General features: G+C 33.1%; 1 protein-coding gene across 24 annotated transcripts in view; it reads left to right on the top strand.

Annotated features, from left to right (window-relative positions):
- The window catches only part of TENT2 (terminal nucleotidyltransferase 2), a 73929-nt gene that overhangs the window by 38404 nt on the left and 22987 nt on the right, over nucleotides 1–12538 (top strand). For 19 of the 24 annotated variants that reach the window (XM_009448957.5, XM_009448958.5, XM_054684262.2 and 16 more), the window contains one exon: nucleotides 6221–6264. In XM_009448957.5, the coding sequence (XP_009447232.1) occupies nucleotides 6221–6264 (44 nt within the window). Of the gene's footprint in view, nucleotides 1–6220; nucleotides 6265–10061; nucleotides 10216–12538 lie in introns of all 24 variants that reach the window. The other 5 variants (XR_010157203.1, XR_010157205.1, XR_010157202.1 and 2 more) reach the window with 1 other exon arrangement.

Below are 12538 nucleotides of genomic sequence, written 5' to 3'. Positions count from 1 at the left end.
GGGTTGGGGATTACAATTTTGTTAACCTAATTCCTGGTAGACTGGGCTTCTTTGGATAGGGATTGGAGGATGATACCCAAATGAGAATTTCTTTATAGTGAGTCACTTTTACTAGTATAGGAGGATAGATAGAAGTGGTTGGGACAAAAACAAAGATTGTCTTACCAATGCCTTAAAAAAGAGCAGTTCAGAGGTAAGATTGGTTGTCAGGAATTCTCTATTTTGTTTCAGAATTATTATGTTTAAAATAATACTTAAAACGTAGTGATATTAAAAGTTATTTTACATTTTAAAATTCATTTTGAATAAGTTGTGTATACATATCATAGAAAATCCTGAGAATATACTAAAGTGGACAGAAAAAAAATACATTTCCCATGAATTTTCACACCCAAAAATTGTTATTGTTAATATTTGTTTTATTTTTTCTGGCTTTTGTTTTTTTTGCAAAGGTTTCAAGATGTTTAGCCAAATATAAATACGTAAATGTCAAGTTCAGGTCTTTTAATTCCAAAAGTTGGGGACAAATAAATAACTGTAAAGGGTGGGTGTTCTTTTTTCCTCTACAAAAACATGGTCTTCTTAAATCATGTTCTTACATTTTCTTTTACCTGTTCATTACATGATTCTCAGACTTTTAGATTTCAAGGAAAGTAATGTCCAAAAAAAAAGAACCAAACTGGAGTTTTTATTTTGCTATGTTAAGTATTAGAACCAAAAAACTGCTACCAATTACTACCATCACTTCATAAAAGATGGTGCATAAAATACCAAAAAAGCAATGATATAATCTCAGAATAACGGACAGACCATCACAAAACAGTCTGATTGTTACACCCTTTCCACTTTTGGCACACACACACACATTTTGATTTTTTTTGTTTATGACAGCTTAGTAACCTTTTCTCTATGGTGGAGAATTTGGGGAGCATTTTTTCATATTTATCTTAATTGAAGTAGTCTTAGAGCTAGCTAGTTCTCAAGAAAATCTTGATTCTACCTTTAGACACATCTTCATCCCATCTTTGTCTGGAGATAGGGTGCCATTATTTGACTAAAGTGTTTATGTTAATGTTCTTAATTTCATAGTGTGTCAACCTTGTCCGTTCTTGGTAATCAAAGTTTTATGGTATACTCCTAGGGTGAAATTGGCATTCTACATTCTTGACAGAATATAATCTTATACTCTGTCCTGTTACTTACAGAATTTCACTTGAACATGTATTACAGATGTAGGGATTAATATTCTTAAATTGGCAGTTTTTAATAATGACAAAATGGAATACACAATCATGCTGAGAGTGTTGATTTGGTACAACTCTTTTAGAAAGCAGTGTTGTATATTTGTGTTCATGTCCTTTGACTCAGTTATTTCATTTCTAGAAATTTATCCTAACGTAATAATGAGTGGTGCATATATGGATGTACATGTAAGGCTATTTTTTTATGGTGTTACGTAAATAATAGAAGATTAGAAGTACTCTTAAATTTTCTAGAATAGGGGAATGGTTAAATTAATTACGATATACCCTAATATGAGATCTACATAGCCACCAACAATCATGTTTTTAATATATTTAATGATACAAGAAAATGTTCATGATATATTCTCATATATCATAATACCAATTTTATTTAAAAATAATAACTGTGTATATATATTTGTATATATACAAATACTGAAAAGGTAGGTGCCAAAATTGTATCAGGGTTATTTGTGGACAGTTTAGCAAAGTTCTCTGTACTTCACTATACTTGCAGATGTTTTATAATATATGAGAGTATATTTTCCTTTGGATGCTGGTCTCAAATGATTTTTTTGACTTATCGAGAGAGACAAAATAGTTTAAATGGGCCATCATTTTATGAATCAGTCATTAGAGAGGTTTGATAATCTTCCTTAATGTTAAAGTAGTTCAGGCTAATCTTAATACGTGTATTTTTATTGCTGACCAGTCTTGAATATATACTGGTTTGATGATTGATTTGCCCCTCTAAAAAAATTTGAAACATATGACATTGGCTGTTTTAGATAATACTTTGTGTCATTAATCATTTTTGTCCAATTTTACAAAATATATGTCAATCTTGAACATATATTACTTTATAATATATGTTACTTTATAATATATGTTCAGGTGAACTCTAAACATATTTTTTTCAGTGAACTCTGTTCTCTTGTGGGTTGCAGTTTACTTTCATTAAAAATGGAATAGGATTTCTTATATATATAAAATATAAAAAATATGTAGCACTCACCACCATTCCCTATTTATATTTTAGTTGTGATTTAAAAATGAGATTTGACTAAAGCATTTAGCATACATGATCATCCATAATATGTGCCCTACTCCTTAATTCTTCCTGGTTACCTTAGAAATTTTAAGTTTGACTGACTTCTTTAGAAAAATGTACGTTAATCACAGATGCCCCAATGTGGTATTGAAAGCAAATTAAAAATTTTAAATTAGGGCCAGGCACAGTGGCTCATGCCTGTAATCCCAAGTGCTTTGGGAGGATTGCTTGAGGCCAGGAGTTTGAGACCAGCCTGAGCAATATAGTGAGACTCCCCCATCTACAAAAATAAAAAATAAAAAAAATTAGTTGGGCATGGTGGCGCATATTGTTAGTCCTAGCTACTCAGGAGGCTAAGGTGGGAGGATTGTTTGAGCCCAGGAGTTTGAGATTGCAGTAAGCTATGATTATGCCACTGCATTTCAGCCTGACCAGCAGAGTGACTGTCTCTTAACAAAACAAAAAAATTAAACATTGCTATTTTGCCAGTCTAATAAAATCATATTAAAATTTAGTTTAGACTTTGCCAAACATTTTATTTTTGACAGAGTGGTCCCATTTACTGAAGTGGTTTGTAATTAATGGCACTGCATTCAGCCATTCCTAGGTCTTTCTTGAAGGACATCAGCTACCCAGAGCTAATGTGTAACTCTATACTGGCAAATTTAAGCTACTCCTCCCTAGAAGAAATGAGATGATTAAAATAGTTGCTTTTCTTGGCAGTATCACATTACTATGAGGGAAAAGGGCAAACAAGAGTCTGCAAGGTGTATTGAGTAGTTACAGCTCTGCCACAAAAAACTAGTTTTTGTGACTTTGGTGAAGTTATTGTACCTCACTGGCCTTAATCTCACCTGTAACACAAACAGTTGGATTAAATGACCTTTACGTTTTGTTTAACTTCTTAAATGCTTTAATATCTTTTCTGCCATAAACAGAGAAAGGAAATAGGTCCTCTGTATGTAGAAAAGGTTAAAAAGATTAACACATTTCCTAGAATAAATTCCAGTAGTCAATAATTGACTACAGATACTTGAAAGATGACTGATCAAAGCATGAGGGGGAATTGAGAAAGGATTTTAATTATAACTTAAGAGTTAATGAAAAAGGAGGCCGGGCACGGTGGCTCACGCCTGTAATCCCAGCAGTTTGGGAGGCTGAGGTGGGTGGATCACTTGAGGTCAGGAATTCGAGACCAGCCTGACCAACATGGTGAAACCCCGTCTCTACTAAAAATACAAAATTAGCTGGGCGTGGTAGTGCATGGCTGTAATCCCAGCTACTTGGGAGGCTGAGGCAGTAGAATCACTTGAAACCAGGAGGCGGAGGTTGCAGTGAGCCTAGATTGTGCCATTGCACTCCAGCCTGGGCAACAAGAGCGAAACTCTGTCTCAAAAAAAAAAAGTAATGAAAAAGGTAAGATCATCAATTGGCTAGAAATAATAACATTAATGAATATTCATGGAATGTTTACCATATTCCTAGGCATACAGAGCTTTCTGGTAGACATTTTAAAATTGTCTTTGCAGAGCCTGGCCAACGTGGCGAAACCCTGTCTCTACTAAAATACAAAAAATTAGCTGGATGTGGTGGTGCACACTTGTCATCCCAGCTAGTGGGGTGGCTGAGGCATGAGAATCACTTGAATTCGGGAGGTGGAGGCTGCAGTGAGCCCAAATCGTGCCACTGTACTCCAGCCTGGGTGACAGAGCGAGACCCTGTCTCAAAAAAAAAAAAAAAAAAAGTAAATAAAGTTGTTCTTGCGTTTTCAAAATTAATGATTCTTAGTGTGATTGAAGATCTGCTATTTAAAATTTAAATTTTTGGTACATCTATATGGAAAGTTTATGGGTATAAATTTGTGGGGTCTCTACCAGCAAGCTGTTATGGAAACTATGGGCAAAGTAAAATTTTGTAGATTAGCTGTATTCAAGGCATTACCTATTAATCATGTATTCTGATAATGAGCTTTTGTTTTGTTTTTACTTTGCCTTTGAGAGAGAAATTTAAAAGACTGAACCTGTAGTCCAAAATTCTGAAGTTAAAATAGTTGTTATAGTCAGATTTTTCCAGAATTTACATTGCTTGAAGTAAGATAAACATTTTAAAAACTACTAAACTCATTGAGACTAATATCAGGATATTGTTAATAAATAACTTCTGCAGTACACTAATTGCTTCTCTGATGACTAGTGTTTATAAATCTTTTAAGGTTGTAACATAAAGAATTTACTTAATAATAACCCTGCCTCCAAAAATTTCCAAATTACTGAGTTCTAAAAGCTTTTTTGTCCATTGAAAGATCCTCAACCAGTGGCTAGTATTTGTTTTTGTCTCCTAGCCTTCTAGTTATGGTACCAGAATGAGATAAAGGTTTTTTATTCTAATTCTCTATAATCTTCTCTTCATCCTTTGTTTTATTATATTTTTAGTATACTAGAGTATTGAATGGGAAAGGTATTCAAGTTTTTAAGTAAACTAATTTCTTGTAAGATTTTCCAATTTGACTTCTGTATTATAACCAAAATTACTAGAAAGCTATTAAAAAGTCTTATACAAATAGAGAGACATTTAGAATTAAAGTGAGTGGGGTTTGAGTTTACTTGGCAGGTCTTCTAGAATGTTGAGTATTTGAATGCCTCTTAGGGGAAAGGAATATATATATCCTTACTTTCTAAGAGTGATTCTGGTAAGTAATGATTGAGTTTTTTTTTTTTTTTTTACTAATATTCTCAGTCATGTACTGAGAACATGCACACATACCATGGAATTTTATTTTATGCCAATTTTCAACATGGGGATGAAATGTGATACATAAAGGAAATTTAAATAAAGCATCCTACTTTGTACTGTGTGGTAAAAATTTATACCCTTTTAATTATAGTTGGAGACCGTGTAAGTTGGTCATAATGGTTCATTACATTTACATTAATAGATTTCAGAAGTTATTTTTTAAAGTTTTTGCTAAATCATACATTAAAAGTGAATTAATAATATGCTTTGTTGTTGAGTTTATGTAGTTGTTATACATAGTGTATTCCTAATTCTTAAATCCTTCCTAATTCTTAAATTTGAAAATGTATTACTTGTATTTTACCATACTCATGACATTATATTTTACAGTTATTTCTTATATTGTGAATGTTAGGCACTTTACCTTTTTATATTGTTCTTTTCATATTAAAACAATGTAAAATTACTGTTAATTAATTTAATGAGATTGGATTTGTTTAAAACGATTGGTGAAGAATGACACAAATATGGTGGTAACATGAGGATATAATTTCTTTGTATGAAATTTTATTAATAGCAGATCGTGCCCTTAGTTTTCTAACTTTTGCTGAGCATTCTTTAAAAATGTACTAATGAGGTTAAAGATTTTTCTTTCATTTTTATTTGATTTTTTTTGTTGTTATTTGCAGTATATCAGTTTTCCTGAACGATTTCAATTTTGGTATTGTTAGTGGAAATTAAATAATAAAGGGACAATTATGAAAACTATTTTAATCTCCTAGTGTCATTGAACTGTATTTTTAAAATTGTAGTTTTTGATTGCTACATCCATCTTAATAATGTCTATTCAGTATCTGTAGAGCAATCCATGTCTTGCTTATTGTGTGTGTATGTCTGATGTTGGACAAATTATGTATGTCCCTTTATTGGTAGCCTATTATTCTAAAACCATGTGAGGAACATTGATTTACATAGGGATATATGTAGTTTATTAATAAAACCTTAGTTTGTCAACTTAAATATATTTTAAATACAAACTTAGGGATAAGAATTAATTTCATGAAATATTTGAAAATTGTTGAATTTTAGCTTAAACCCTTATAGTCTTATACCTGGGATGTAGCTGACAAATTATTGCATTGTAAAATGAGTCACGTGAATCACGGAAGCTTTAAACTTTTTCTTTTTATAGCCCTACCTGAACCCATCCTTCCATCCCTCCAAAAAATTTACCCAGTAAGTGTTTCTTATAAATTATTATAATACATTTTATGTCAAGTGTATGTAGAACTATTATAAGTAGTATTAATGTGATTATAAAAGTAGTAAGGCTAAGTACATGATAACATTTTCTATATATACCAAGAGAACATTTAAAATGTTTCATATACTGTTTCAGAAAACTCTCTTCCTTGTTATTTTGTTATTGGCAGACAGTCTGGTCAGTTGTGTTAATGGTGGAATTTGTTTTGCATGATGCTCAAGATTATCACTAATGGAGATTAAATATACTCAGTTGCCCATTTGGCCTTATTCCAGTTTTCTTCCTACTATTTTAAAATATAGCTTCACAGCATTTCTTTAGTTAGTAACTCAGAAATTTTTTGGCCCAGTATATTTATACTTTGAAAAGCATGGGGAAAGAAGTTGGACAATTGGATAATCTTTCTATCTTTAATTTGATCTTGCTAAGTAATACACCACAACAGGTAATATTAGTACACTGTTCTTGTCTGCATAATACTATGAATCCTGCTGACATTAATTGGAAACATTCAAGAAATGAAGTGTGGCCACTAGAAAAAATTTAATATGTATTTAGTTTGAGTTTAGAGACACATAGGTTATGTATGTATTCATAATCTATAAGAATCCTTGTGTTTCTTTTTCAGTTTTCATGTATTCTTTCTCCAGAATTCTCTGTTTCTTTGTTTTATATCATTAGTGTTTTCCTCCATAGTCATTCTTTTTCCTGCATTTATTTGGAAATAATATTTAAGCTACTTGTTTAGAATGTTTGACTACTCTTCTGAAACCACGTAATTTTTACATATTGGTTTCATATACTTATAAGAAGAGCTGTCTTCTAAACTTACTAAATGGTCATATTACAAAGAGAAATATCACCAGCTTAGATGATTAATTTTCAGAAAACTTATTTATTGTGTCACACAAAATATAACAAATTTACTTGACATGGAACATCAGTTAAATATAGGTTAATATCTGATAATTGAGAAGAACCAATGTTCTTGGTTTTGAACATAAGTTATTATTGTAATGCACACATGCAAGGTGCTGGATAATAAACGTTCATTTTAATACAGCCCTGCTGTGGTGGAGATCTCACATTCTGTGGAAGGTCATCTGCTAGGAGAGACTGTATAACAAGAGCCTTTTAGAATCTTGCTATCTCATCTTCCTTTTTTTAAACTAGTTTCTGCTATTACGAAGAATTATTATAATGAGTTTCCAGTATAGCTAAGGATCAGTCTTTATGGTCTCTTAAACATTATGAAAAATGAAAGAAAGTACAGAAATAGAGGTAACTTGAACTTTTTGGCCTTATTCTTTTTAATCTTTTTATTTATTCTTTTTTTTTTTTTTTTTTTCTTAGAGACGGTCTTGCTGTGATGCCCAGTTTGGTCTCAAATGCCTGGCCTCAAGCAAGCCTTCTACCTTGGCCTCCCAAAGTTCTGGGATTACAGGCATGAGCCACTACACCCAGCCTGTTGGCCTTAATTTTGAATGTTTTTCTCTCTCCATAAAGTATTGACTCTCTTGTTTGTACTGAAAGGTCATATTTCATTTTATTGACCCAACCTCATCTTGCTTTAAGACACAGATGTCAGTGTAGAAAGAGCTGCATATGTTCTTTAGCAAAGGAGCTAATAAACTTATCCCAAAATAATATTGTGTATTGAAAAATGCTTCTGCAGCAGTCTCACTTAAAACCCTATGCTACATGAAGCTCTTTTTACTAATATAGGAGACTGGTGAAATATCAGTGTACTGTGGTTGGGGTCAGAGGGAATGCTTTCATAATACTCAGATTCTTACTGACGGCCCCATTTTCACTTCTGTGTTCTGTTTTTCTTATTATCTAGCTTTCTCCCATGACAGAGTCCTGACTTCTGTTCATATCCACTACCTCTGGCCCTATGCTCTCCATCTGTTTTGCTTGTAAGCTTATTTCTATACCTGTAATGGGGAAATAGATTTAGCCCCACGGCCTTAAAAAATACTAATAGCAAGACCTGCAAGATTAGGAATCTCCTAATTTGCATTTACATATGGTTACATTGCCATCATAACTATTTAATTAATTTACCTTTACTATAAGATTTTTGTTTACATGGATAGGGACTTACTACCTCTTCTCACACAAGATTTTTTGTTTTATATGAAACCTGTAAGCTGGTCAGCAGAACACATTTTTAATGGTCCGTCTGATGGAACAAACAAGTCAGCTTGTTTGCTATTATTAATAATAACCATCCGGGCGTGGTGGCTCACGCCTGTAATCCCAGCACTTTGGGAGGCTAAGGTGGGTGGGTCACGAGGTCAGGAGTTAAAGACCAGCCTGGCCAAGATAGTGAAACCCCGTCTCTACTAAAAATACAAAAATTAGCTGGGCATGGTGGCAGGTGCCTGTAATCCCAGCTACTCAGGAGGGTGAGGAGGAGAACTGCTTGAACCTGGGAGGCGGAGGTTGCAGTGAGCCCAGATTGCGCCACTGTACTCCAGCCTCGGCGACAGAGCGAGACTCTGTCTCAAAAAAAAAAAATATATATATATATATATAGATATATATATATCTATATATAAAATAGCCATTGTTTATTTAGTATCCATTATATATGTCAGCATACTGTACATTTTATACACAATTTTAAAAATCCTGAACAAATAAACTTGCAAGGTATTATCCCTCTTTCACTAATGAAGGAACTGTTTTAGAAATGTTGCATGATTGATACAAGTGGTACTAACAATTTTTCCATTATACTCTTCCTTGGGGGAAGGCAAAATTACAGTAGTATTCACTAACATTTTATCTAATTTCTGTTGCTTATTACATTTTATTTGTATACATCTGATTGTTCATATACAGATATACCTTTAAGGGCAGCAGTTATGGCAGAATTTCAGCTTGTATAAATAAGTTTAAGATAAGTTAACAACAACAAAAAAACAACTTTGTTACTTTACAAAGGAAACCGCGGAGTTCTTTTAAATTTCTAGCTTCTCTAATACAAAATAGGGTTTATTTTTAAAATAAGAGAAAACAATTTTGGAATCGAATAAATTTGTTCAGTATACTATGCTTTTTAGTCATTTTCATATTTTCAAAATTTATAACATTTTAAATATTTTTAAAATTGGTATATTTCAGTTCAGTTGTGATATGAAAGGGATAAAAGGCTATAAACATCATTGTCTCTAAAAACTGTATTATAGTATAGAATTACTGCTTATTACTAAATTCTTATTGACAACGTAGCTGATGGAGGGGTACGTTATTCAGTTGAATAAATGAAGCTGAGAAAGTTAAATATATAAACAGATTGAGCTTATGAAAGAATCTTTATTTTAATGCAAGCATATTACTATGAGGGTTAACTTAAATTTATGCTAGGTAGATTTATCAATACAACTTGTGTTTTTTAGCTATTTGTTTCCTTCGCTAAAAGTATCTTTGTACTCTAGGAAACATTTATGTTAATACAGTTGCAAGAAAATAACCCTCTTCTTTTTAATAGTTATGAAATAAAGAATTCTATAGCTTTTCTGTGTAGTTAAATGTTAAAAAACACCTTAAATTATACATATATACATATACAGTAATGTGCTGCATAATGATGTTTTGGTTAATGACAGACCACATACATGACAGTGGTCTCATAAGATGGTGATAGAGCTGAAATATTCCTGTCACTTGGTTTTCGCTGTACTATACTTTTTATCATTATTTGTGAGTGTACTCTTTATGCTTATTTAAAAAACAAGCTAACTATAAAATGGCCTCATAGGTCCTTCAAGAGGTATTCCAGAAGAAGACATTGTTATATGAAATGACAGCTCCATGCATGATATTGTCCCCAAAGATCTTCCAGTGGGACATGATGTGGAGGTGGAAGACAGTGATAGTGATGATCCCGATACTGTGTGGGCCTAAGCTGATGTGTATGTTTGTGCCTTTGTTTTTAACAAAAAAGTTTAAAAGGAAAAAAAAATTTAAAATAGAAAATATCTTATAGAATAAGGATATAAAGAAAGAAAATATTTTTGTATCATTGTGCAATGTGTTTGTATTTTAAGCTGTGTTGTTACAAAACAGCCTAAAAGTTAAAAAGTTTTTAAAATAAAGTAAGCTAAGGTTAATTTATTATTGAAGAAAGAAAAATTTTAAAATAAACTTAGGGTAGCCTAAGTGTACAGTATTTATAAAGTCTACAGTAGCGTATAGTGATGTTCTAGGCCTTCACATTCACTCACTACTCACTCATTGACTCACCCAGCAACTACCACTTCTGCAAGCCCCACTCATGGTAAGGGTATACTGTTTTTTATCTTTTATACCATGTTTTTAGTGTACCTTTTCTATTTTTAGATATGTTTAGATCCACACATACTTGTGTTACAGTTGCCTACAGTATTCAGTATAATAACATGCTGTACAGGTGTGTAGCCTGTGCAGACATACGTTTGAGGTGTTGCAGATTTGGTTCCAGGCCACCACAATAAAGTGAGTCACATGAATTTTTTGGTTTCCCAGTGCATATAAAAGTTACACTTACACTATCATGTAGTCTCTTAAGTGTGCAATAGCATTATGTCTAAAAAATGTACATACCTTTGTTTAAAAATGCTTTATTGCTACAAAATGCTAACAATCAGCTGAGCCTTCAGCACCAGTTGTGGAGAGTCTTGCTTTGATATTGATGGCTCCTGACTGATCAGAGTGGTGGTTGCTGAAGGTTGGGGTGGCTGTGGCAGTTTCTGAAAATAAGACAACAGTAAAGTTTGCCACATTGATTGATTCTTCTTCACAAAATACTTCTCTATAGTGTATGATGATCTTTGCTAGCATTTTACGTACAGTAGAACGTCCTTTAAAATTGAAGTCAGTCCGCTCAAACTCTGCCACTGCTTTGCCAGCTAAGTTTATGTAATGTTCTAAATCCTTTGTTTATACACTTAGAAATATTATCCCTCTTTCACTAATGAAAAAACTAAGTCTTTGAAAAGTTACATGGTTGATCCAAGCAGTACTGGTATTTTGTTGTCATTTCAACAAGATTCACAGCATCTTCACCAGGAGTAGATTCTATCTCAAGAAACTACTTTTCTTTGCTCATCCATAAGAAGCAGAACTTCATCTGTTAAAGTTTTATCATGAAATTGCAGCAGTTCAGTCACATCTTCAGGTTCCACTGCTAATTCTAATTATCTTGCTGTTTCCACCACATCTGCAGTTACTTCCTCCACTGAAGTCTTGAACCTCTCAAAGTCATCCAAAAGTGTTGGCATTAACTTCTTTTAAACTTCTGTTCATGTTGATATTTTGACCTCCCATGAATCATGAATGTTCTTAACGGTATCTAGAATGATGACTCCTTTCCAGAAAGCTTTCAATGTACTTTGTCCAGATTCATTAGTGAAATCACTATCTGTGGCAGTTATAGCCTTGTGAAATGTATGTCTTAAATAATAATACTTCAAAATGAAAATTACTCCTTGATCCGTGGGCTGTAGAATGGATATTGTGTTAGCAGGCATGAAAACATTAATCTCTTTGTACATCTCCATCAGAGCTCTTTGATGATTAGGTGCATTGTCAATGAGCAGTAGTAGTAGGTCTCAATAGTGGGCTTAAAATATTCAGTGTACCGTGCTGTAAAGAGATGTGTTGTCATAAAGGCTTTGTTTTTCCATTTATAGAGCACTGGCGGAGTAAATTTAGCATAATTCTTAAGGGCCCTGGGATTTTGGAATGGTATATAAGCATTGGCTTCAACTTGAAGTCACCAGCTGCATTAGCCCCTAACAAGAGTCAGCTTGTCCTTTGAAACCTTGAAGCCAGGTATTGATGTCTCTTCTGTAGCTGTGAAGGTTCTAGATAGCATCTTCGAATAGAAGCCTGTTTCATTTACACTGAAAAATCTGCTATTTAGTGTAGCTGCATTCATCTGTTGTTCAGTGTAGCCATGTTAATTTAGCGAGATAACTTCTGGATAACTTGCTATAGCTTCTTCACTTGCTGTTCACTTTGTAATTTTATGTTACGTAAATAGCTTCTTTCCTTAAACCTCATAACCAGCCCCTGCTACCTTCCAACTTTTCTTCTGCAGCTTCCTCACCTCTGTCATCCTTCATAGAATTGAAGAGAGAGTCTTGCTCTGGTTAGGTTTTGGCTTAAAGAAGTATTTTGGCTTGTTTGATCTATCCAGACCAGTGAAACTTTCCATATCAGCAATAAGGCTGTTTTGCTTTTTTATCATTGATG

This window comes from Pan troglodytes, chromosome 4, assembly GCF_028858775.2.
Source record: "Pan troglodytes isolate AG18354 chromosome 4, NHGRI_mPanTro3-v2.0_pri, whole genome shotgun sequence".
Classification (NCBI taxonomy): domain Eukaryota; kingdom Metazoa; phylum Chordata; class Mammalia; order Primates; family Hominidae; genus Pan; species Pan troglodytes.
This window is presented reverse-complemented; position numbering and strand designations above follow the sequence as displayed.